This window comes from Balaenoptera acutorostrata, chromosome 16 (genome assembly GCF_949987535.1).
Source record: "Balaenoptera acutorostrata chromosome 16, mBalAcu1.1, whole genome shotgun sequence".
NCBI classification, from domain to species: domain Eukaryota; kingdom Metazoa; phylum Chordata; class Mammalia; order Artiodactyla; family Balaenopteridae; genus Balaenoptera; species Balaenoptera acutorostrata.
The window spans coordinates 61,907,458-61,931,004 of NC_080079.1; the positions used below are offsets into that span (position 1 = coordinate 61,907,458).

Below are 23,547 nucleotides of genomic sequence, written 5' to 3' on the forward strand. Positions count from 1 at the left end.
TTGATAGACCATGGCTAGGACTTTGGATTTTATTCTGGTTCCAGTGGGAAGCTAGTGGAGGAGTTTAATCAAGGGAATTATATGACCAAATCCGTTATTTAGGAAGATTAGTCTAACTCAGAGTTTCTTAACCTCAGCACTACTGACAGTTCAGGCTGAATAATTCTTTGTTGTAGGGGGATGTCCAGTGCATTGTAAAATGTTTAGTAACATCCCTGGCTCTCCCCAATGATACTAGTAAAACCCTCCTCCCTAGTTGTGACAACCAAAAACGTCTCCAGACATTGCCAAATGTCCCTTTGGGGACAAAATTACTGCTCTGTCTGTACAAAACGTATGTGTGTTTATTTTAATTTTATATATATATATTTTTTTTATTTTTTGCTGCCGCACTGCTTGGCATGCGGAACTTCCCTGACCAGGGATTGAACCCACGCTCCCCTGCATTGGAAGCACAGTCTCAATCACTGGACCACCAGGGAAGTCCGGTATGTGTGTTTAAACACCATGGAATATTCACATTAGGAGAAGCATAATGTCTCCTATTTTATGTGAACTCTGGAGCATATGATGACTTTCAAAGGTGTTTTATTTTGTTTTTACTAAGTTTATGTGGTTGAATACAGGCAAGTTAAATACTCATGTGCTATGACTACTGGTTTTTTTTTTTTTTTTTGGCTGCATTGGGTCTTCGTTGCTGCGCGCAGGCTTTCTCTGGTTGCGGTGAGTGGGGGCTACTCTGTTGCAGTGCGCAGATTTCTCATTGCGGTGGCTTCTCGTTGCGGAGCACGGGCTCTAGGCTCATGGGCTCAGTAGTTGTGACTTGCAGGCTCTAGAGCGCAGGCTCAGTAGTTGTGGCACATGGGTTTAGTTGTTACGCGGCATGTGGGATCTTCCCGGACCAGGGATTGAACCAGTGTCCCCTGCATTGACAGGCGGATTTTTAACCACTGTGCCACCAGGAAGCCCATGACTACTGTTAAATGTGTCACAGCAGACATCTATAAAAGGTTTTGTTGGGTGCAAAAAAGGGAGTCTACCCAAGGGAAGGTAAAGAAAAGAAGGTCAGGAAAAGCTTGAGGCAGGAAGGAGATGGGTGATCTTTGAATTGAGTCTTAATAGATTCATAATTGTTAAAAGGCAGGCAGTGCTTTCTAGGCAGAGGCAGCATGAGGAGAGGGTCTGTGGCCCTGGAGGGCCTTGTATGTCAAGAAAGAAGGACAAATTGAAAGGATGAAGTGGGAAATCTAGTGGTATCTACCTGAATAGACTATCGGATATTTGGGCCTATAGCTCAGGAAAGTGGGTGGGAAATAGGAGGTTTGGAAAATAACCTCTCAAGCTGATAGTTAAGGCAGAGGGAAGGGCAGGGATGAGATCACCGAGGTAGTAATATAGAGCAAAGGAGTAAGGACAGGCTTCTTAGGGAATGCTTAAATTCCAGAGGTCTCCACGCAGATTGGACAGAAAGGCCCAATATTTTCCAGACAGATTGGTGGGAGCTGGGGAATTAATGCTGGGTACCCAGAGTGTTGTGCAGTTTTGTTTAAATTTGGCAGTGACCTTTCTCAAGTACCTTCCACTTCACCCCTATTTTAGGGCCGTGTATATCTTGCTTTGCCACTTAAAAATTTAATCCACCCTATCCCACCCCCATGAGGAAGCTTTTGGGTAGAAAAGCATGTGGAGTAATAGATTAATAGTTCTAAAACTTTAGTGTGCATAGAACCACCTGGAGGGCTTGTTAAAACAGATTGCTGGGCTTCATCTCTAGAATTTAATTCATTAGGTCTAAGGTGGAGCCCAATAAGTTGCATTTCTAACAAGTTACCAGGTAATGTGGCGGCTGCCAGTCTGGGGACCACAGTTTGAGAACCACTGTAAAAGGTAGCCAACTGGTTCTTTGCTCTGGAATATAAACTTTCTTAATGAGTTTAAGATACTGGTCTGGGCCCTTGAAATTGCCTCAAATGTTTAATGCTAGAGCTCTAGTGTGAGGGGAGCCTGGAATCACCTAACAACTCCCTTCTGGAGTGGTTTTGATTAGTGCATCTCCTGTTCCCACTATCTAGGAGCCTCATAAATATTAATTCAATTCACAAGGGACTAATAAAAGACACCGTCTTTGTCCTCAGAATATAGGGAGGACGGCACATCAGGCGGAGAGGCTGCCCCTGGCCTCCCAGTTTCGAGCCCTGCTTTGCCGCCCACCACTGAAGGGGCTTCGGATTCCTCAGGACGGCTTCAACTTCCCAAATGGCTTGAGAGAGCCCAGAAGGAACTGTGATAAAACTGGCTGGTGCACCCGAAGAGAGCGTCTCCTCGCAGGTGGAGCGGCGAGGCTGGGCCGAAAGGAAAGCCCGAGCAGCGGCACCGACGGCCGCCGGGACTGGCTCTGTCGGCACCGCCCCCTGCGATCCTAACGGGCTCGGGCGGCGGCCCTCGGCGCCCCGCCCTTCCCGGGCCCGCCCCCGGCTCCATCTTGCCGGAGACCAGGTTGGGCTGTGACGCTGCTTCACGGAGTCAGGTGAGGAACGGCGTACCCTACCCTTGCCACCCCTCGTCCCCCTCGGTCGCCTCGCCCCGGCCTGCTCTGAGGCCTGCCAGCCGGGAGAGGGCGGGGCCCCGCCTGTGTCCCCGAGCCGGGGGGCGCTGGAGGAGCCTGTGGGCCCCGGGAGTGGCCGGCGACTCAGTGTGCGCGTTTTGGGACCCGGGCTGCCTGGTGGGGGCGTTCGGCCGGGGGCGCATTGGGGCGGGATCGGTGAGGCGGCCGGGCAACGGGAAGTCCTGTTCGCCGGTCGTCTGTGCCCCGCGGCTGTCCGGAGGTCCGAGGGAGCAGTGAGGCTTCCCGCGCAGGCAGGGGGACCACAGGTGGAGGGATTGAGGCCAGAGGATGGCCCTGCTGAAGCGACCCCAAGGAGGGCTGAGTAGGAAAACCGGTGAGCAGCACCGAAAGCTAAGTCCGGCTGGTGACTAGACTTCCTGGTGACACAGCAAATTTAGGGCAACTTGGGACGTTTGTACTTGCTTAGTGAACCTAGGACAGAATGCGGAAGCCTACAATTGTACACTGGTTCAGGTTTATAATTCTTGGGAACTATTCAGGGAAGTGGCATTCCAGATTTGATTCCTAGTACCTTAGCAGCAGCAAACGTGCGCTGATTTGAACCCAACCTGTGTGAACACTTCTGCAGAAGGAGATGGCTGATGTCCACCATAAAGTGACAGAAGTGAAAAGAAGTCGTCCAACTGCCTTTAAACTCTCTAATTTCTGCCAGTTGGTGGGGAGCTCATCTGATAATCTGTCCTAATTAGATAATGAGTGTAATGAGTTACCTATCAGGCAGGGAAGGAGTGTCAAGTACTAGCTAGGGAGGTAGAAGAGAGAATTTCGACCACTGCAAAGTGAAGCCTCCTTTCAGTCCTCGCTGGTGGTGACTGCCTACCCTGTCCATGCAGAGCCTAGTCGTGCCTCCAGTTCTTTATTGAAGGGTCCTTGCTGACAGATTTAAATGGTCTTTCCCAATCAAGAGGCAGGTTTTGGAAAATTGTAGTATCTGCTGTTGGCCATCTTCATACACCCTTTCTATTTTGTATTTGTTTCATAAATTTGCAACAGCTGCCTCCTGTGTTCCTGGGCTTCATGCCATCTCTGAGACTTGCATAGTGAGACCCATCCCTTTTAGTAGTTGACTCACTGGGTGGAGATGGTTTGGAAAACCAAGAATGCTTTTCTAGTCTTTTAAAAGTAGTTGCTGACGGAGGATGTTGAAAAGGAAATAAAAGTTCTGGTTCACTGGTATAGTCTGATTATTCCTTGGGCAAAGTTGAGTAGTTTGTTGAGTCACCCTCGGGTTTGTTTCAGCTTTTTACAAAAGCTTTTTAAATCTGCGTTTTGAATAGACGATACATGCATAATTCCAAAAGGACTCTTAGCCCTTTTTTTTTTTTCACACACACACACTGTATTTTATTTTTACAAGAGATAAATAGACTGACACCAAGCATTGTACATGGATGACCACAACAAAAGCAACAATGATTGCAATTACCAAACATGAAACACACTCCTACTATGTCATAATATTGACATTCAGTCCAGTAATCCTCCACTGTAACAGCTCCTTTACTTTACAGTGAAAATTGATTTGTATATTCTTTGCAGCCCTTTTTTTTAGTACATTGAAAAGTCTCCTTGTTATGCCCCAGCTCTCCTCTCCAGAGGCAGCAGTGGAGTACTGTTTCCTACTTTCTTGAGTATACTTTCAGGGATATTCTCTCTATATACAAGCAAATAAATGTAATTTTTACACATTTGGTTGCAAATTATCTATGTAGTTTTTCATCTTGCTTTTTTCCCACTTAATATGACTTAGAGATGGTTCCACATATGAGTAAAAAGAGAGCTGCTCATTTTTAATAGTTGCCTAACACTTCATTGTATGGCTATCCATAATCTGTTTTACCTGTTCCTTATTAATGGACTTTTAGATTGTTTTTAACCTTTTTTTTTTTTTTTTTTTTGGCCATGCCACGTGGCTTGCAGAATCTTAGTTCCCTGACCAGGGATTGAACCCAGGCCATGGCAGTGAAAGCGCTGAGTCCTATCCACTGAACTGCCAGGGAATTCCCAACCTTTTTCTGTTACAAATAGTGTGTAATGAATAGCTTTGTACATATATAATTTTGCATTTGTGTAAGTATTTGTATGAGGTACATCCTGGAAATGGAATTGCATTCTAGTCCTTTATATAATTATGCTTCAAAATGTACCCAGATTCATTTTCTTAAAGTTGTTTTAAGTTTTCTCATGTACAGATAGTCTTTATCTTCATTCTGTTCAGAAACTCTTGTTGACATAGTTCCTCTAGTGCCCTTAAAGGTAAGATTTAATGTAGTAGCTAAAGGCTGTAGAAATAGGACTTTGTCACTGGAACAGTTCCTGAGGTTTAGAAATTTAAATTGTTTTTGTAGTCTTTGGTGCTATAAAACTTGTTGCCTTTAAAATTATTATTAATTTCTCCCATAAATTATTTTCAGACTTTTTCACTTTCTTTTGACCCTGACCATCTGACTGTTCTTAGATGGTATTGTTTCTCCTTTACTCCTTTTTTTATCAGCTGGACTTGGGGAAGAAGACAGCAAAAAATGATTTAACATCCTTTGCAACCAGGTCTTTGGATCCCAAATGACTGTTTTAAAACTGACTGGATCAGTTTTCTTATTTTCTTTCAACTTCGACTAAATATATGCCCATTCATTCTCAATTTAGCAAGTTTTTAGCTTCTATGTGTGCTTATGTCATAAGGAGCACTATAATAACTTAAATTTATTTTCTCATTTTCCTTCCCCCCCGCCACCATCTCTGTATCAGCACCTAGGACAGTGCTTATTAAATAGTGGGCTTTCGTAAGTGTTGAACTGGATTTGTTTGGGGTACTTTTTTAAAAAAATTTTTTATTGGAGTATAGTTGATTTACAATGTTGTGTTAATTTCAGGTGTACGGCAAAGTGAATCAGTTATACATATACATATATTGACGCTTTTTTAGATTCTTTTCTCATACAGGCCATCACAGAGTATTGAGTAGAGTTTCCTGTGTTATAAAGTAGCTCCTTATTAGTTATCTGTTTTATATATAGTAGTGTGTATATGTCATTGTTTGGTGTCTTGATAAAAAAGAAATATAAATCATTTATAGCTGTATTGGGGAGACGAGCCAAAACACATATTGAAAAACTTGGCAAATTAGGTGGTAGATTCAGAAATGCCAAAATATTCTGGTATCAAAATATCATTCACAGACCAGCAGCAATAGCATCACCTGGAATCTTAGTTAGGAATACAGAATCTTGGGCCCCATCTCAGAACTACTGAATCAGTCTGCCTGCTGGACTCTTTTGAAAGAAGGTGTGTTTTGATTAAACCCTATGACAAAATATATCTTCAAAGGCCTTAATCCTTATAGCAAATTACAGAAGACATTTTTTATTGTTGTTACAGAATGTCGTACCCGGGCTATCCCCCCACAGGCTACCCAGCTTTCCCTGGATATCCTGTAAGTATTGCCACTTATGATACTAAAATAGCTCATGTCCTTGGCACAGGTCTTGTATAGAACTAGCCAGCCCATGACAGATCTTACAAATATTCTAGAGCAGGGGTCATAAATTCAAATGGCCAGAAGTACTGAGTAGAGTACGTGAGGGAAGGCAGGTGTTGTGGGGAACTACAGGGACTTGGCTCACCTGTGGAAAGGCAGCAGTTAGTCAGCTTAAGCCGAATGTGTCCATGCAGGGAGGCTGACCCAGTGTTGCTGGATAATTCCATATCTTCAAGTAAAGCCAACAATCTGGATTTTATGTGAAATTGCCCAATTTTTAAAATTGGGAAATGAATCTTTTTAAATGTTAAATGCTGGGCTTCGCTGGTGGCGCAGTGGTTGAGAGTCTGCCTGCCAATGCAGGGGACACGGGTTCGAGCCCTGGTCTGGGAAGATCCCACATGCCGCGGAGCAACTAGGCCCGTGAGCCACAACTACTGAGCCTGCGCGTCTGGAGCTTGTGCTCCGCAACAAGAGAGGCCGCGATAGTGAGAGGCCCGCTCACCGCGATGAAGAGTGGCCCCTGCTTGCCGCAACTAGAGAAAGCCCTCGCACAGAAACGAAGACCCAACACAGCCAAAAATAAAAAAATAAAAAAATTTTAAAAAGGAATTGCTTTAATAAGAAAAAAAAATGTTAAATGCTGTATGATTCAATACAACATGTAGGTAAGCTAAATCGATCCTTTGAGTCACTGGGTTTTTTTGTTGTTTGTTTTTTTTTTTTTAAGTATTTATTTATTTATTTATTTTGGGCTGCGTTGGGTCTTCGTTGCTGTGCACGGGCTTTCTCTAGTTGCAGCGAGCAGGGGCTACTCTTCGTTGCGGTGTGTGGGCTTCTCATTGCGGTGGCTTCTCTTGCTGCGGAGCACGGGCTCTAGGCGCGCCAGCTTCAGTAGTTGTGGCACACGGGCTTAGTTGCTCAGCGGCATGTGGGATCTTCTCAGAACAGGCATCGAACCCGTGTCCCCTGCATTGGCATGTCCCCTGCGGATTCTTAACCACTGTGCCACCAGGTAAGTCCTGAGTTACTGGTTTTTAACCTTTGTGTTAGAAGGTTTAAAATAACTTAACGGGGGCTTGACTCAGAGGTAACAAATTGCAGTGGATTAGAGGTCCCTGGATTAGTACTTCTGAGACTTTTAGTATTTGGAGTGCATGTTATAAATGTGCTACCAAGTTCTGCCTTGTTGATGTCTATACTGTTCTGAGGACTAACCTCATAGCTGAGGCATAAGTAAGAATTGTGTTTCAATTTTATGCTCATAAGTATGTAGGGCTTCTTTCTAACTCTGGGAGAATAGAAAGAGGGGCCTATACAGATTAATGATAATGTGTATATTCTTATGTAAAGTGAATATATAGCTCTCCTGAATTTAGCATAGAAGAGATGAGAATTATGAATATGTTCCCAGGTCCCTACGTACTAAACTGGACTCTGACCACCATTTCAGTCAATATAGGCTAATTGTTAAAAACAGGCAACCCTAACATCCCAATGACTTAACACAATAAAAACTTATTTCTTGCTTACTTCAGTCTCCTGGAAGTCAGTGGTGGGGGTGGCGGGGGGAGGGGTGTGGTGGGGAGCTAGGATGCTTTGTTCCATGTCGTCTTGCGGGTTCCCAGGCTCCTTCCATCCTCTGTTGCCTTGTTATATTGGCTCTACCATCCTCTAGTGCCTTGGAGTCCTCCACTGGATCTTCTGCTTCCAGCTGGCAGATGAAGGAAAAGAGAGAGGAAGAGAGAGCTTAGAGGATTGGGCAGAAAGTTAAGGGGGCCAGGCTGGAAGTTGTGTACGTTACTTCTGTCCACATTCGTTTACCAGTATTCAGTCATATGGTCCTATTTAACTGTAACGGGGTCCTGGGAAATGTAGTCTAGTTTTGTGGCCTGAGAAAAAGTTTAGTGAACATGTATCTCTCCACACTTAGACATTGTGTGATCTGAACTGAGGTCCAAAATGTCACACCCAGTGTATGACTCAGGTCACCATTTGTTTTTTTTTTTCCCCTATTATGCACAGTTCCAGATGTGTTGCAAGAAAGCCATGAATTCTTCTCTTTAGGCTAGAGAGGCAAATCTTCCTATTATTTCCAGGTGCTAGGAAAATGAAGGAACTAATGAGCTTTGCCAGTTGTTCCTGAAGGCTTGAGGTTTGGAAAGAGCCTGGTTCTTACTCCCAAATAGAGAAACAGACCCTTCTTGCCTAACACAGGTAGATTTATATATAACTGAATTCTGACAAACAAGTGTCCTGACAAACTAGTATACTGATAAACTAGTATGAGATACCAGGACTTCTAATGGGCTTTTTAATATGTAAAAGAATAAGCTAGACCTTAACAGTTATCTTTGTTTGTTTCCTTAGCTAGGTTCTATTTCTCAATGATCACATTCATTTGAAAATTTTTCTGGTTTTTCAGCCTGCGGGTCAGGAGTCATCTTTTCCCCCTCCTGGTCAGTATTCTTATCCTAGTGGCTTTCCTCCAATGGGAGGAGGTGCCTACCCACCAACACCAAGTAGTGGCTACCCAGGAGCTGGAGGCTACCCAGGAGCTGGAGGCTACCCTGCCCCTGGAGGCTATCCCAGTGCCCCACAGCCAGGGGGAGCTCCATCCTATCCTGGAGGTGAGTCGTGGGTTGTGGAATTAGTATAGCATTTTTTTTCTTCTCTCTTTAATCCTCTTGGTTCCTTCTTGTTTTGTACGAGGTCAGAGTTGCTCTTAGCCTACTTTCTACCTTAGACAGTAAGGACCTAGCTGGCAAGATAGAAGGATAAAGGTTCTCAGGAGGCATGAAAGCTGGGAGCAGTCTCCAAAATTCTGTTGTGAAAGGAATTAGAATAAATCTCATGGTAATAAAGGACCAATATATAATGGTTTTGTTGATAATTTGTAATCTTAAGAACTGATTAACATATTTCAATTGGCATGATTGTGACCTTAGGACAGCTTTGTCCACAGTATGTAAAAAACCAAACCAACCAAACAAACAAACAAACAAAAAACTTAGCACTTTTGTATTATAAGTTATTAAGGCAGATGAATGAAGTAACATTTTTTTTTAATTTATTTTTTAATGGGGAAGGATTTGTTGAGAAATTGAATTTAGACCAAAAGGGACTACTGCTATAGCATTAATAGTATATTTTCTTCTACTGTTTCTAAAGTTTTCACTTCAGTCATGAGAACTGTCACTGTAGTTTGTTTCTTTTTTTCTCTTGTTCTTCCTCCAGGCCAAGGGTTTGGAGCCCCACCAAGTGGAGCAGGCTTTTCTGGCTATCCGCAGCCACCCTCACAGTCTTATGGTGGGGGCCCAGCACAGGTCCCACTACCTGGTAGGTACTAACTGTCCGGAGAAAAACAGTAGCTTGATATTTTGAATTTTGCAGTTGCTGTTGAAGGAACTTAGTAGTTTATGTTTGGGATCGTCTTTAGTAAACGTTTATACTAAATACTTCTTAGGTAGTATATGGTTTCATGAAATGTATTAATTTGATGAAAAAGTTTAATCAGCAGGATGGCAATAAGGACCTGTTTTTTTCATTTAAAAAAAATTATCTGTCCAGAAGCCAAAAAGCAAAACCTTCAAGAACTTCTCTGCTCGTTAGTATAGCACAAAGGAAACAACCCCCAGAACTATGTCCTGTCATCCTTTCCAGATAGAATCAGAATTTAATCTGGTTTAAGTGTTTTGTTCTTTTTTTAGAGTATTGTTTATAAAGAAATTATGTTAAATTATTTTAAAGAAATTAGGACATGGAATATTTTAAAAGGTCCTTGTGACCAAAATTGGTTTTTGATTCAGTAAATTATAATACTTAAAAATTATCCTAGTGAATAAATAGTGTGAATATTCTCATATGTTTCCTTATTCATAATAAATCAGTGCTGTTTTGAAAAATTAAATCAGTTAAGACCTGATTGCTGTATTTTTTCTTAATATGTAGGTGGTTTTCCTGGGGGACCGATGCCTTCTCAGTACCCTGGAGGACAATCTCCTTACCCTAGTCAGGTATTTTTATTTTTTATTTTTTTTCCTACCTTTTAAATTTAGTCTGGGTAACTGGATAATGGTAAAGAAGAGCACTACTCCTTTGCTGACATTAGAGCTTTCCATGAAGCAGAGGAGATGGTCTAAAACAGTTCACTTAAGACTTTAATCTTTGCTTCTGTTAGACTCCATGCTCTCTGGTCCACCTGCTTTTAAGTACTGTCCTGATGACTTTGATAAGACGAGCATAGGTCCCTTCTCACAGGTGATGACACCCATACTCTTTTTCATAGTGATTCACTTGGACTCTTGGTGTTGGTTTTAGTTCTTTTTCCTCCTCCCTTGCTGGCAGTATAACTATGAACTCAGGTGACTGGGTGATTGATATTTCTGCCAGTGTTTTATGAAGTATGGTTTTGTTTTCCATATTTACCTTTATAACTTTCCACTCTTCTTTCAGATCAATACAGAATCCTTACCTTCCTATCCTGTTTTCTCTCCTGTTTCTTTGGATTATAGCAGTGAAGTGAGTAAGGTTTTTTAATGTTCACTAATCACTAGATCTCCTATATGTGCCTTCATTTGTTTCTAATTTCTCCTGTATTTGTCTCTCACTACTTCCTTGAGGGCTCATTGTATCTGTTTTTATCTTTATGTCCCTGTAGTGCTTGGCAGGGCTTTAAATACAGTAGCCAATTAATGTCTGTTAAATTGATTTTTCAGGAGTCTCAGAAGGTCTCCCATATATCAAATCTTTGCCCTGTCTCAATATAGCTCCTTATTTTAATATTAAGTTTTATTCTTTAATTGACTTGTTAATTCTTTTATATCCTATGCAAGTTACTAGGAACATAAGCAGTTTTATGTTTACCTTATCTTCATTTTCTCATTTCATACTGTCTATTCATAAAGATCTAGCATTTTTAAGCTTTTTTTAGGCTGGGATTGGTAAGGGGTTACAGAATTGGAAGAAAAACAACTTAGCCATTTTCTGGCTTCCTTTCCAGATTTGAGGAATTTTTGAGCTCCAGAGAGATCAAGAAACTTGTCCAAGGCCACACAGCTAGTGAAAGTCAAAGCTGAGACTAGATACTAGCTCTTCTGCCTCTCAGACCAGTGGTCTCTCTGGTATACAGTGCTACTTTGCTGATACAGTAAATGATATTCCTCCAAAGCCCATAGTAAATTGCTTTCAATCCTTTTTTAAAAAATTGTTGATTATTAATCATATTATAAATCTGTAGTTATTCTAATCATTTGTTATGAGAATTTTTAGTTTAGTTTAAGCATGCATCTGCTTTTAAAGACATCGTTTTATGACTGAATATAAAAGATTTTTAAACATAAAAACACTAAAAGTAAAACACACATACACATGCAGCTTATCTTGCATAACAATTACCACCCTAAATTGAAACCAGGAAGTTACAGAGCAGTAGATTTTGGGAGATGGAAAGTGGAATAGATGGAAGTGGAATAGACTACCTTGTGAGGGGTGAGCTCCCTGTCACTGAAAATCCCCTGATAGAAGTTGGTGTGTGTGTGTGTGTGTGTGTGTGTATAGGAAGATGTAAAGAAAGTTTTTGTCTTGGTTGGGCAGTTAGGCCAGGTGACCTCTCCTGAATGATCCAATTCTAATTCTATGGCAGTTTTTCAGCAGGAAGGTTGGAATGAAATGGATGTCAAAGGGTGGCACTTTTGGTGGCAGATAGTATGGGCTTTGCTGTGCTGAGAAATCCTCTGTAGTTAGGGTTTTGACCTCAAGAATATGGACCCTGATTTCTTTGAGTTCAGTATAATGCCTGCAGAATGATAGTATTCTTGATGAAGATTCACTTCAAACTTAGACTTTCAACAAAGCATAAAACAAAACCATTTTTCCCTCCAGATGAAAAATGGAATAAGTCTTTTGGTGGTTGTTGTTTGTTTTTAGAAACAAGAGGATGACAGAAAATGATAGTCGTCAAACAGTACATGATGAGGGTTAGTTTCTCTTACTGTCCAGTTCAGTGTATTATAAACAGAGGCTTCTGCCCTGCTTAGGATTTTAGTGACAGTGGTTACATCAAAGAAAACTTTCATCAGTGCTTGATACATTAAGCCTCATGTAAAGGCAATATGTTGAAAAAAATTTTCTGCTTGAATATTTGCTACAAGTAGAATAATTTTAGTTTTTCCTTAAAACCAATATACAAATATTTCTTGTTAGTTCTCTGCTTACATTCCTGGCTTAGAAACTAGTGAAGGATGATTGTTAGGGCTTATTGGTAGAAGAAAATGTTGGTGTGAGAGTAGAGATGAGTGGGAGGAATAAAAATGTTTGTCGAAGGGTCTGGTCTCCTTCTCCCCAATCACTTTGCCCCTCCAGGTGTTGGCATATTGCTGTTGCTGTATTCAATGGGTATAACTCGAAATACCGTTTCAGTTGCCTAGAAAGCAACTGAATCATTTTGTGTTTTGAAATGATTTTGATTGCATCTTTAAATGATATTTTAGAGATACTTGGTTAAATAAAATGTATTATTAAAATTAAATTTTAAAAAATGTTATGGGGGGACTTCCCTGGTGGCGCAGTGGTTAAGAATCCACCTGCCAATGCAGGGAACACGGGTTTGAGCCCTGGTCCGGGAGGATCCCACATGCCACGGAGCAACCAAGCCTGTGCGCCGCCTACTGAGCCTGTGCTCTAGAGCCCGTGAGCCACTATTACTGAGCCCACGTGCCACAACTGCTGAAGCCCACGCACCTAGAGCCCATGCTCCATAACAATAGAAGTCACCGCAGTGAGAAGCCCGCACACCACAACGAAGAGTAGCCCCCGCTCGCCGCAACTAGAGAAAGCCCGTGTGCAGCAACAAAGACCCAACACAGCCAAAAATAAATTAATTTTTTTAAAAAATGTGAAGGGATATCATCTTGCTGCATCCCATCTCTCTTAAACCCTGATTCGAATATTTTAAGAAAACTAATGAATTGTTTCATAGCTTTGTATTTAAAATTTTTTAAACTTAATTTTGTAATAATTTCAGACATAAAAAAGTTATAAAAATTGTATACAGAATTCCTGTATACATACCGTTTACTCAGATTCTTACATAAACACAGTACAGGAAATAACAGTTTTATAATACTATTACCCAACCTTTAGACTTCATCAGTTGTCCCAGTAATGTCCTTCTGATTCAGGATCAAATCCAGGATGAAACATTGCATTTGTTGTCATGTCTTAAGTTTCCTTTAATATGAAATAATTCTTCAGTCTTTGTTGTTAATCACATTGATACATTGGAAGAATACTACCAGTTATTTTGTAAAATAATCCTTAATTTGTGTTTGTCTGATAAGTCCCCCTGATTAAATCTAGGTTCTGCCATTTTGGCAGGAATACCACAGAAATGATGTCGTGTCCCTTGTGAATCATATCAGGAGGCACTAGTTGTTGATTTACCCCATTCCTGGTGATAATTGGTTTTGATCATTTGCTACAGATGATGTCTGCTAGGTTTTCTGCTGTAATGTTACAAAGTATGCAAATATCTTGGTTCTCATTATACTTTTACCCACTGATTTTAGCATCCATTGATGATTCTTGCCTGAAACACTTCCTACTGTGGTCTTTGTCATATGGTGATTTTTAAATTTCTTTATAGATTTGTATTTAAAAACATACAGTCCTTGTTTTGCTTTCTGGTTTATTTCCTTATAAAATCGATGAAGAGTATTGTACCTCAGATGACAGTCTCTAGTCATTAATTTCATCTTCATGCTTTTCTTATTATAAAATGTTTTATTTTATGTCTAATAATCAGGGCCCATACAGGAAATGAAGAGCTATTACCAGAAGTATATTGCTTGTTTGAAATCTCATTGGGCAACTCTGGCTCTACCTCACTAAAGCCATTATTATATTCTTTAAATAAAACACTGCCACTCATCTCACACTACCCAGGGATCAATCTCTTTTTTTCCCTCTTATTCTACCAAGAAGGAAACCAAGGCATAGAAAGATTGTGACTATCTTCACAAGCTTGACTATCTTGTTTTCTGAAAGTTTGGTGTCTGGCTGTCTTTTGGTGGGAGAAGGATAGTCTCTGTCTGTTCCAGAATGAGCCATGAAAATAAATATCCTTATCCTAAAACCTAAGTACTGGCCTCCTTGCCTAAGGGTGATGATCAGAGAAGTCTTTTTCCACCCCCCCCCATATATATATATATATTTATTTATTCATTCATTCATTCATTCATTTGCACCAGGTCTTAGTTGCAGAAGGCGGGCTCCTTAGTTTCAGCTCACTGGCTCCTTGGTTGTAGCACATGGGCTTCTTAGTTGCGGCAGGTGGGCTCCTTAGTTGTGGCATGCGAACTCTTAGTTGCGGCATGCGCATGGGATCTAGTTCCCTGATGAGAGATCGAACCCGGGCCCCCTGCATTGGGAGTGTGGAGTCTTATCCACTTCGCCACCAGGGAAGTCCCATAATCGGAGAAGTCTTAAGTTGTCTTCCTGTAAGCAGAGAAACCTGAGTTGGATTTTTTTTTTAAGTTAGTATTTCTTTTATTAAAGGCGTTGAACATTTTTTCATATTATTTTTCTTCCAGTTTTATTGAGACCCAATTGAAATATAACACTGTATTAGTTTTAGGTATACAACATGTTGATTTGGTGTATGTATGTTACTGTGAAATGATTACCACAATAACTGATTTGGATTTTATGCCTCTTGTTCTCAGCCTGCTTCGATGACTCAGGGAACTCAAGGAACAATCCAACCGGCTGCCAACTTTGATGCCATGAGAGATGCAGAAATTCTTCGTAAAGCAATGAAGGGTTTTGGTGAGGAAAATATATTTTTGTCTTATTTACAATCAAATTCAAGTGATTGAATGTAAGGTAAAAATAAGCTTTATATCATAAACCAAGTTTATGTGTGAGCCTGTGTGCACATCCCTCAATTTAATCTGGCACCAGGCGCCTTGTAAGCATCTAAAAGATGTCCTCAAGGAGCACCCCACACAGACCTCATCCTTACTTAGACATGTATGGTTCTTTCAGGTACAGACGAGCAGGCAATTGTAGACGTTGTGGCCAGTCGTTCCAATGATCAAAGGCAAAAAATTAAAGCAGCTTTTAAGACCATGTATGGCAAGGTATGTTTTGGTTTTTTTTCAGGAGTGAGCATGAACAGTGGCCTTACGCCCTGCATTCTGTCAGGTTGGATACTGTCTTTTTATTAGTACTGGTGAGTACAAAGTAGAGACAACTAGGTTTCAGAGACCCCAGGAGAGGTGTATTCAATATTTCTTTCTTTCTTTCTTTCTTTTTTCTTAAATAAATTTTTTTATTTATCTGTGGCTGCGCTGGGTCTTCGTTGCGGCACGTGGGCTTCTCATTGTGGTGGCTTCTCGTGTTGCAGAGCATGGGCTCTAGGTGCGCGGGCTTTAGTAGTTGTGGCTCGCGGGCTCTAGAGCGCAGGCTTGGTAGTTGTGGTGCACGGGCTTGGTTGCTCCACGGCATGTGGGATCCTCTCAGACCAGGGCTCGAACCTGTGTCCCCTGCATTTGCAGGCGGATTCTTAACCACTGCGCCACCAGGGAAGTCCCATCAATATTTATTTCTCTTAGAAGCCTTTCCAATTCTAGAGTAGTCCTTGATCTCACAGTCATACCTATTTACTATGTCTGGTAGGTGACACATGTTCAGTAAAAAGTAGATTATGACCACAATCCTGATCAGTAGCTTGGTTCTCAATCTTCTCCTTACAGTTGGATTCAAGGACTTCTTATGTAGCCCTTGCTTATTTTTGGTCCTTGGCATCATCTTTCACTCTTCTCCCTCCCTCTAAACATATCTTGTATTATGACTTTATAGAACTTCTTGCCATTCCCTGCACACATACTTCTGTTTGGTATATGTTGTTCTCTTGTCCTGGAACACCTTTGCCTTTTTTCCTGCATGGCAAACAAATTCTTCAGGATTTGTCTTGATTAAGCTACTTTGTGAAGTTTCTCTCATTGCTCTGGGCATAATTTGGCTGCTTCTTCCACTGTGGTCCCATAGCGCTTTGTAAAACCTCTACTATAACTAATCTCACTGCCCACTCCCCAAAACTGTGAGCTCCCATCAGGCAAACCATGTCATATTCATCTTTGTATTTATAGTACCAAGTACAGGAACACTAGCAGATAGCCACTTAAATATTTGTTGAGTGGATGATCAGTGACTAAATCCAGCAAGATTCTGTGGCTGAAAGGTGTCATCGTTTCTTAAATATAAAGGGCAAGACTGGGTAGCATTGGTTTGCCATTTAGATAGGAATCCTAAAAATTTTCTGATATCCTCTGAATCCAGTTTACTTTTCTCAGAATGGAAGTAGAGGTCCACTGGCTGGTCTCACCTCATCTTTTCTACCCTCCCTGCCCAACCCCAAATCCACTTCCTTAGTCTTAAGGCTGATTAAGTGACACAAACTCTAGTTTCTCTTAGTGTTCAACATCAGACTCACTTTTCTCACAAAAGTATTTTCCATATTATGAATTTCTTTAGTTCACATGTAGTCTGTGCTTTGTTGTCCTGAATTTTCTCATACAGCACTTTTGAATTCAACCTAAATTCCCAGCCTGTTTTCCTTACCCACAGCCACCTTTTCTCTTGACTTCTTATTAATAAAAATACTATTCCTCTAGCCTGCCGTGGAGTCTTCTTTGATTCCACACTCTTCTTTGTCAATTAATCAGTGAATATTGTTTCAGTGCCTACTGTATGCCAGGCACTGCTTTGTCCTAGCAACTGGTTATTGACTGTGTCTTGTTGATCTAATCTGTAAAAGAGCTCTTCAAAAATGTGTCTTCTGTCTCCTTTTTTTCTTTCCACCACTCAAGTCCAAGCCTTTATTACTTCTTACCTAAATATTCCAGTAGCCTAAATTTCATTTATAGCCTCTGTCGTTATAGTCCGTACTGCCTGTTGATACTGCCTGTTGTTGCTGTATCAATGCCATTTTCTTATGTAAAAGTTTCCAGCAACTCCTCCCAGCATGCAGAATCAAATCCACACTCTTTAGCTTGGTATTCAAGGTAATAATCCAAGCATATAGTTACAACTTTGTTTTACTAATCTCTGAAAACATTACCCTCTAACAAAATTGGTTGTCTTGTTCCATTGAACAAGCTTTGCTCATTCTTGCCTCTATACTATTGATTCTCAATCTTAGCTGAGTATCATAATCTCTTTTCAAACTTAAAAACACGCACAGAATCTCTGAGTATTCATTCTTGACGTAAGTGTTTTTTGTTTGTTTTTTTTTTAGAAAAATTCTGCAGATGATTTTAATGCATATAGCCAAGGCTGGGAACCACTTTTCTGTTCCTTGTTTGTGTTCCTCCTCCTTGCCTGAAATACCTTTCTTCTTTCTCTTTGCCTGCTAATTTTTACATACTCTTCAAGATCTGGACTAAAAGTTTTCTCTGAGCTCTCTAGCCCACTTTAACTTTTCCTATTTCAGCTTATTTCTGTGCTACTTACTCATCTGGTGCTGGAGTACAGGCTGCTTTATATTAACTTTTTTTAAATGTTTATCTTATCTTTTCAAATAAGAACATGATGATGACAATTTCTACTTCCTCATAGAGTAAGAACAGTTTCTTCTACTAAGTAAATATCTGTTTATCATTTTGTTAATTTGAATTATTCTTTGTTTCCTATACCTCTTATTTTGTACCTAGTGTAGTGGTGGAACTACAATAAATTTATTATTAAGTGTTTATTGATAGAATGAGTAAAATATATCTGCTTGAGTGTAATAAACTTAAAATAAATATTTATTTATTCCTTAGTATATAATATTCAGAACAGCAATTGAGGCTTTCATATAGCAATTCAATTCCATTTTTTCATATTTTCCTTAAAAAATGTAAGCAAAACAAAATTTGGAGAGCACATATACTTAGTTTGTATTTGTAATTTAACAGGATTTAATCAGAGATCTTAAGTCAGAGTTAAGTGGAAATATGGAAGAACTGATCCTTGCCCTGTTCATGCCACCTACGTATTATGATGCCTGGAGTTTACAGAATGCAATGAAGGTACTATATGGCATTTACTTTGAGTATTTTATCCTATTTCAAATGTAAAGCCCCATAAATTATGGCAGTTCTGAATTTATAGTGACAACTAAATCAATACATTATTTTATATCACCTGAATATATAGAGCTTTTCAGGTCTGGAGGCCAAAGAAATATTTGATGGAACAGTAAGATTTAACTACTTTCAGAAATTTGGTGTTTTGTTGTATAATTCTCCCTTTCTTCATTTCACATAGGGAGCAGGAACTCAGGAACGTGTATTGATTGAAATTTTATGCACAAGAACAAATCAGGAAATCCAAGAAATTGTCAGATGTTATCAATCAGAATTTGGACGAGACCTTGAGAAGGATATTAGGTCAGATACATCAGGGCATTTTGAACGTTTACTTGTATCCATGTGCCAGGTGAGTATAGCATGAAAGTTTGGGTGTTGGTGGAGGGAACATTTTTTACTGCCTGTTGCCAGTGGCCATTCTTTATTCCTTTTAATATTTAGCCCCCTTGGAATCTTGATATCTTTAAGAGGGGACAACGCAGAATCCACTGTACAGGTTTCTTTGTAGTCACTACTGAAATTTATTTCTGCAAATCTGGCCTTTGTAAGGAATCAGAAATTAACCTCTTTAAGGTTGTATGAAATCAGAAATCAGCTTGAGGCTCTGTGTCTTAGAATGGCGATGAATCTGTACTTTTGAGCTTAGCATTGTACTGTCAGTTAAGTCGGACCATCAACTGAAGGTATGTAGGTCCGCCATGCAAGTGCTACAAGAGTGAGGACTGTGAGGAGAGCCAGAAATGCAGAAAATGTTTCAGCGTTCACAGTAATATTGTGCTTAGTACCCTCCTTGTTCTGATTCCCCAAATGTGCTGGAAAAGTGGCAGAAAATTCTCCAAATAGGGTATTTGGAATGATACTACAAATACACTTAGAATGAGATAATCAGGGTATATTTGAAAGAGATGATGCAAAAGACTAGCACACTGATTCAGTATCAGGAGTTGTTGGCTATCCTGCTAGCGCACAAGGTTGGACAGTCTTGAAGATTCTAAAAGTAGAGGAGAGGCTCTTCACAGCAAAGGGAGGTAGTTGCAAAAAAGACAGTGTGCCGAAGTGCGTGGGTATGGAAATGAGAAAAGAAAGCAAATGGGTGGGAGGACATTGAATTTACCCACAACAGAGTAACAGAGCAGGGGAGTAGGTTAGCATGAAAAGAAAATCAGGACCAGAGAGTTAATGCTAAAAAATGATTAAGACTTTAATGAGGTGCTGAATATTTCTTTATGCAGGGTTCAAGGCCCAGCCATCTTTCAAAGTAAAGGACCCTATTCCAGGGAGTGGCTTCCTAGGAAAATGGGACTGTATTGTGTGCTTGAATCCAAAGGCAATCATCTGGGGAGTTGTTCCTGAGGTCCTTTGCCTGTGCTGTATTCAGTAGCCCATTTAGAATATGCTTCTACACATTCCTTGTGCCCAGTGCTCTTCAGAAGACAGTTTCTCACCTTCAAGGAACACCTCGCCATTTTGTTGCTCAGACAGACACTGAGACTCTAGAGGGCAGCCTTTCCTTTGTTTGGGTTTGTGTTTCTATTGATATTTTTGAGAGAAACCAACTACCCATCTAAGCTTTACTCTTGTTCAGGCCCAGAGCTTCCTCCCTCCCTCTCTTCTTCCCAGTGAAGAGTTTGGTCTATAAATTGGTACAGGCTAGCAGTACTTGAGTTATTTATAACTTCTTCTAAAAGGCTCACATGTCATTTTCATGTATACATTCATAATAAATACTTGTATATTAAGATTACGCTTGGATGAACGAAAGGACGTTCATGAAACCTCCATATTATATACTCCCTCCTTTGACTTAAATTCCTTGAGGGGAGGGGCCTTGTCTTTCTTGTGTCCCCACCACTTAACACATCCTGTTGGTTCTGTTCCTCTGGAGAACCCTGACTAATACAGCCTGGTACAAAGCAAGTGCTCCATACCTTACAGTTATATGGATGAATACAAAGTGGAACTTAGTATAATGCATATTGATCTTAAATCCCAGCTAAGCAGACTCATAATTTCTTCATTTGAGTAGTAGTTTATATCTCCTATTAGAGGAGGTCCTCAGCGTGGCTCAGTAGTCGCTTCATCATGAGAAATCTAAAGTTACTTCAGACCCTGGAGTTCAGGGATATCCAGCCTCCAGGAAACCTCAGTGCTTATCTCTCCGAACTGAACAGGGGACAGTGCTTATTGGCTCAGAACATGAACCAATAGAAGTAGACCCTATCACAAGAGAAGTGAAAAATGAAATTCCTTTGGTGGCAGAAGGCTTTCTCCCGGAGGATAGAAGTGGCTGCATTGTTAGTGTTCAGGACTTGCTGGATCACGAGTCTGTGTGTGTGGCCACAGCCTCCGGAGGTGTCATACTTTGCAGTCTCCACACACACCATTCTGTTTCTCCCTGGCCCAATTACCACCCTTCAAGCCACCTCCTCAGAGAAGCATTCTTGGACTCTCCTGGGCCATTTGTCATTCCCTGCTCTGAGCCAGCACTTAATTCCCAGAGACCTCAGTTATAGCCCTAATCCCACTGTGGAGGCATCTTTTATCTCCTTAATGGGAGGAATGGAGTGGCCATAGTCACTTCCAGTCCTTGTGGTTTCTATCATGCCTAGTCTCTTAATACCTGTTAATAAATGTTTATTGAATAAAAACAAAAACAAAACCAAAAACCCCAAAACTTCTAAACCAAGGACCAAACCCTGAAGAGTAACTTTTTTAAGAACGCCTTTCTCTTGGTGTACCAAGAGAAAGCTTTTTAAAGTGAATGTTAATAAAATTTTCCACACTTTAAAAAATAAAACGTGTGTGATTTTTTATGGAAACCATTTCTGATTTAATTTAGCTCTCAAAGCCCTGAAAACCTCTCATTTTAATATAACCGCATTAAACCATGGTCATATGTTATAAAATCCAAAGTTGGCAGTGTAATAAAGTACTAGTTACACTAGTATAGTTTCTTTGGAAATGAAAGATAAGTGTGACAAACTTTATGCATTAATTTTTAGTAAATTGTCCCTTTAAATCCAAAAGTGACTAGATTGGAAAAAATTTTTTTTTTTTTTTTACAATTTTATTTTACTTTTTTGTTGCATGGCATGTGGGATCTTTGTTCCCTGAGCAGGGATCGAACCCGTGTCCCTGTTATGGGGACCTGTCCCCTGCAGTGGAAGCACGGAGTCTTAACCACCAGACCACCAGGAAGTCCCAGAAAAACCTTTTTTTTTTTTTTTTTTTAATAGAACTTGTATCACCTTCTTCTAATTCCTGCCTTCCTCTTTTGCAGGGAAATCGCGATGAGAACCAGAATGTTAACCACCAGCTGGCTCAGGAAGATGCTCAGCGTCTCTATCAGGCTGGTGAGGGGAGATTAGGGACAGATGAATCTTGCTTTAACATGATTCTTGCCACAAGAAGCTTTCCTCAGCTGAAAGCTACCATGGAGGCCTATTCCAGGGTATGAGCTTTTCTTTTGAAGATTTGGCTTCTATTTTAAGGTGTGAAAATATTTTAACCGCTATACTTTTTGTTTACAGATGGCTAATCGAGATTTGTTAAGCAGTGTCGGCCGTGAGTTTTCTGGAAATATTGAAAGTGGTTTGAAGACCATCTGTAAGATACTTTAGTGTTTTGCTTTGTTTTGTTTGTAAATGAGTGAGGCTTTGAATAGTTGTTCCCATTAAGTGGTGATTATTAATATAGCCTCACTGGAATCTACTTAGGCAGAGGCCAAGCTAATCCTATGTTTTTATATGCAATTCTCTATGAATGGTTGGTGGTGTGATCAAATAGGATTGTTTTGAAATTATTTGGTCTGTATTCTCTATGCCCTTCTTGAGGACTATACAAAAATATATGATAGATTGTAGCATTTCCATTAAGGTGAATAGGAAAGCCCTAAGGAACTACAGAGTGCCACCACACAAAGTGTCATTTTGAGCCCCCCAAAACACCTTTCAAGTACTTAGCCCTATGAGACCCTTTTCCATTTTGAAATTAAAAACCCAGTTTTTGGTGTCCTGACATTCAGATGTTTAATGAAATGGAAATTTCATTCTCATGGAGAATATAAGACTAAAGAGAATATTAGCAACACATTGATATTAGCAATTGAATATCTTACAAATACTACTATAGTAATTGTAGCTAACATAATGATGTATAGTTAGTACATCTCTACCATCTGCAGGTAGAGACTTTGCTAATTTAATTTTCCTAAGAGAAAACATGTCAGATTTCTTATTATCATTCTCAAATCTTTGCTCATATCTGTGTTTTCTTTTTTAGGCTTTTTTTTTTTTTTTTCTTTAAACAAGCATGTTTTAATGGGATTTTTTTGTTGTTGTTTTTTTAAATTTTTGGCTGTGCTGGGTCTTCGTTTCTGTGCGAGGGCTTTCTCTAGTTGCGGCAAGCGGGGGCCACTCTTCATCGCGGTGCGCGGGCCTCTCTTGTTGTGGAGCACAGGCTCCAGACGCGCAGGCTCAGTAACTGTGGCTCACGGGCCCGGTTGCTCCGCGGCATGTGGGATCTTCCCAGACCAGGGCTCGAACCCGTGTCCCCTGCATTGGCAGGCAGACTCTCAACCACTGCGCCACCAGGGAAGCCCTGTGTTTTCTTTTTTATATTGGAGTGTATCTTACATCCTTCCCTCAGTCAAATGATATATTTGACATCTAGAATTCAGATTTTAGTCATTATTCCTTTTAAGTAAGATATTACCAGGGCACAGTTGCTACAGTTTTTCTCACTTTAAGGGGGAAAATGTTAAGAAGCTAAGTGACTGCATCTATGGAGAGAAAATGGGATTTATTGGCCAGAGGGAATCTTGTAGAATTGAAGGTAGCCTGTCTGATGCTGCTGGAAAGAAAGATGGAGGCTGAGAAAAATCAAGGGGAGAATATCTTCAACTCACCTCAGATTTCTGAGATGATTACATAGAAAATGATCAAAAGCAGCTAGAAGTGATAGATGAACCTGGTGTGTGCACACCTTTGTCAAGTCATTTCACATCTGAAGCATCTCTCATTTGCAGTGCAGTGTGCCCTGAACCGCCCTGCCTTCTTTGCTGAGAGGCTGTACTATTCTATGAAAGGTGCCGGCACAGATGACTCCACCCTGGTCAGGATTATGGTCGCTCGAAGTGAGGTGAGGCTTTCTCTGTTTGTCTGATCTTACTTGGTTTTGAATGTTGATCCTTTTTTCTTAGCAATATTAAAAACATTTTTTTCTTCTAGTTTTATTGAGATATAATTGACACTGTATAAGTTTATAATCGGCACTGTATAAGTTTAAGGTGTACAGCATAGTGATTTGAC

The 23,547-nt window shown here is 40.4% G+C and overlaps 1 protein-coding gene across 3 annotated transcripts in view; it reads left to right on the top strand.

The window, feature by feature from the left end:
• Window positions 1-2,387: 2,387 nt before the first annotated feature.
• ANXA7 (annexin A7) overlaps window positions 2,388-23,547 on the top strand; it is a 28,134-nt gene continuing 6,974 nt past the window's right edge. Inside the window, exons 1-14 of one of the 3 annotated variants that reach the window (XM_007166608.2) lie at window positions 2,394-2,527; window positions 5,806-5,911; window positions 6,005-6,059; window positions 8,530-8,734; window positions 9,342-9,443; window positions 10,056-10,120; window positions 10,560-10,625; window positions 14,828-14,930; window positions 15,150-15,244; window positions 18,065-18,178; window positions 18,417-18,587; window positions 21,519-21,689; window positions 21,769-21,844; window positions 23,265-23,377. In XM_007166608.2, the coding sequence (XP_007166670.2) occupies window positions 6,006-6,059; window positions 8,530-8,734; window positions 9,342-9,443; window positions 10,056-10,120; window positions 10,560-10,625; window positions 14,828-14,930; window positions 15,150-15,244; window positions 18,065-18,178; window positions 18,417-18,587; window positions 21,519-21,689; window positions 21,769-21,844; window positions 23,265-23,377 (1,335 nt within the window). In that variant the 5' untranslated portion in view covers window positions 2,394-2,527; window positions 5,806-5,911; window position 6,005. Of the gene's footprint in view, window positions 2,528-5,805; window positions 5,912-6,004; window positions 6,060-8,529; window positions 8,735-9,341; window positions 9,444-10,055; window positions 10,121-10,559; window positions 10,626-14,827; window positions 14,931-15,149; window positions 15,245-18,064; window positions 18,179-18,416; window positions 18,588-21,518; window positions 21,690-21,768; window positions 21,845-23,264; window positions 23,378-23,547 lie in introns of all 3 variants that reach the window. The other 2 variants (XM_007166607.2, XM_007166609.2) reach the window with 2 other exon arrangements.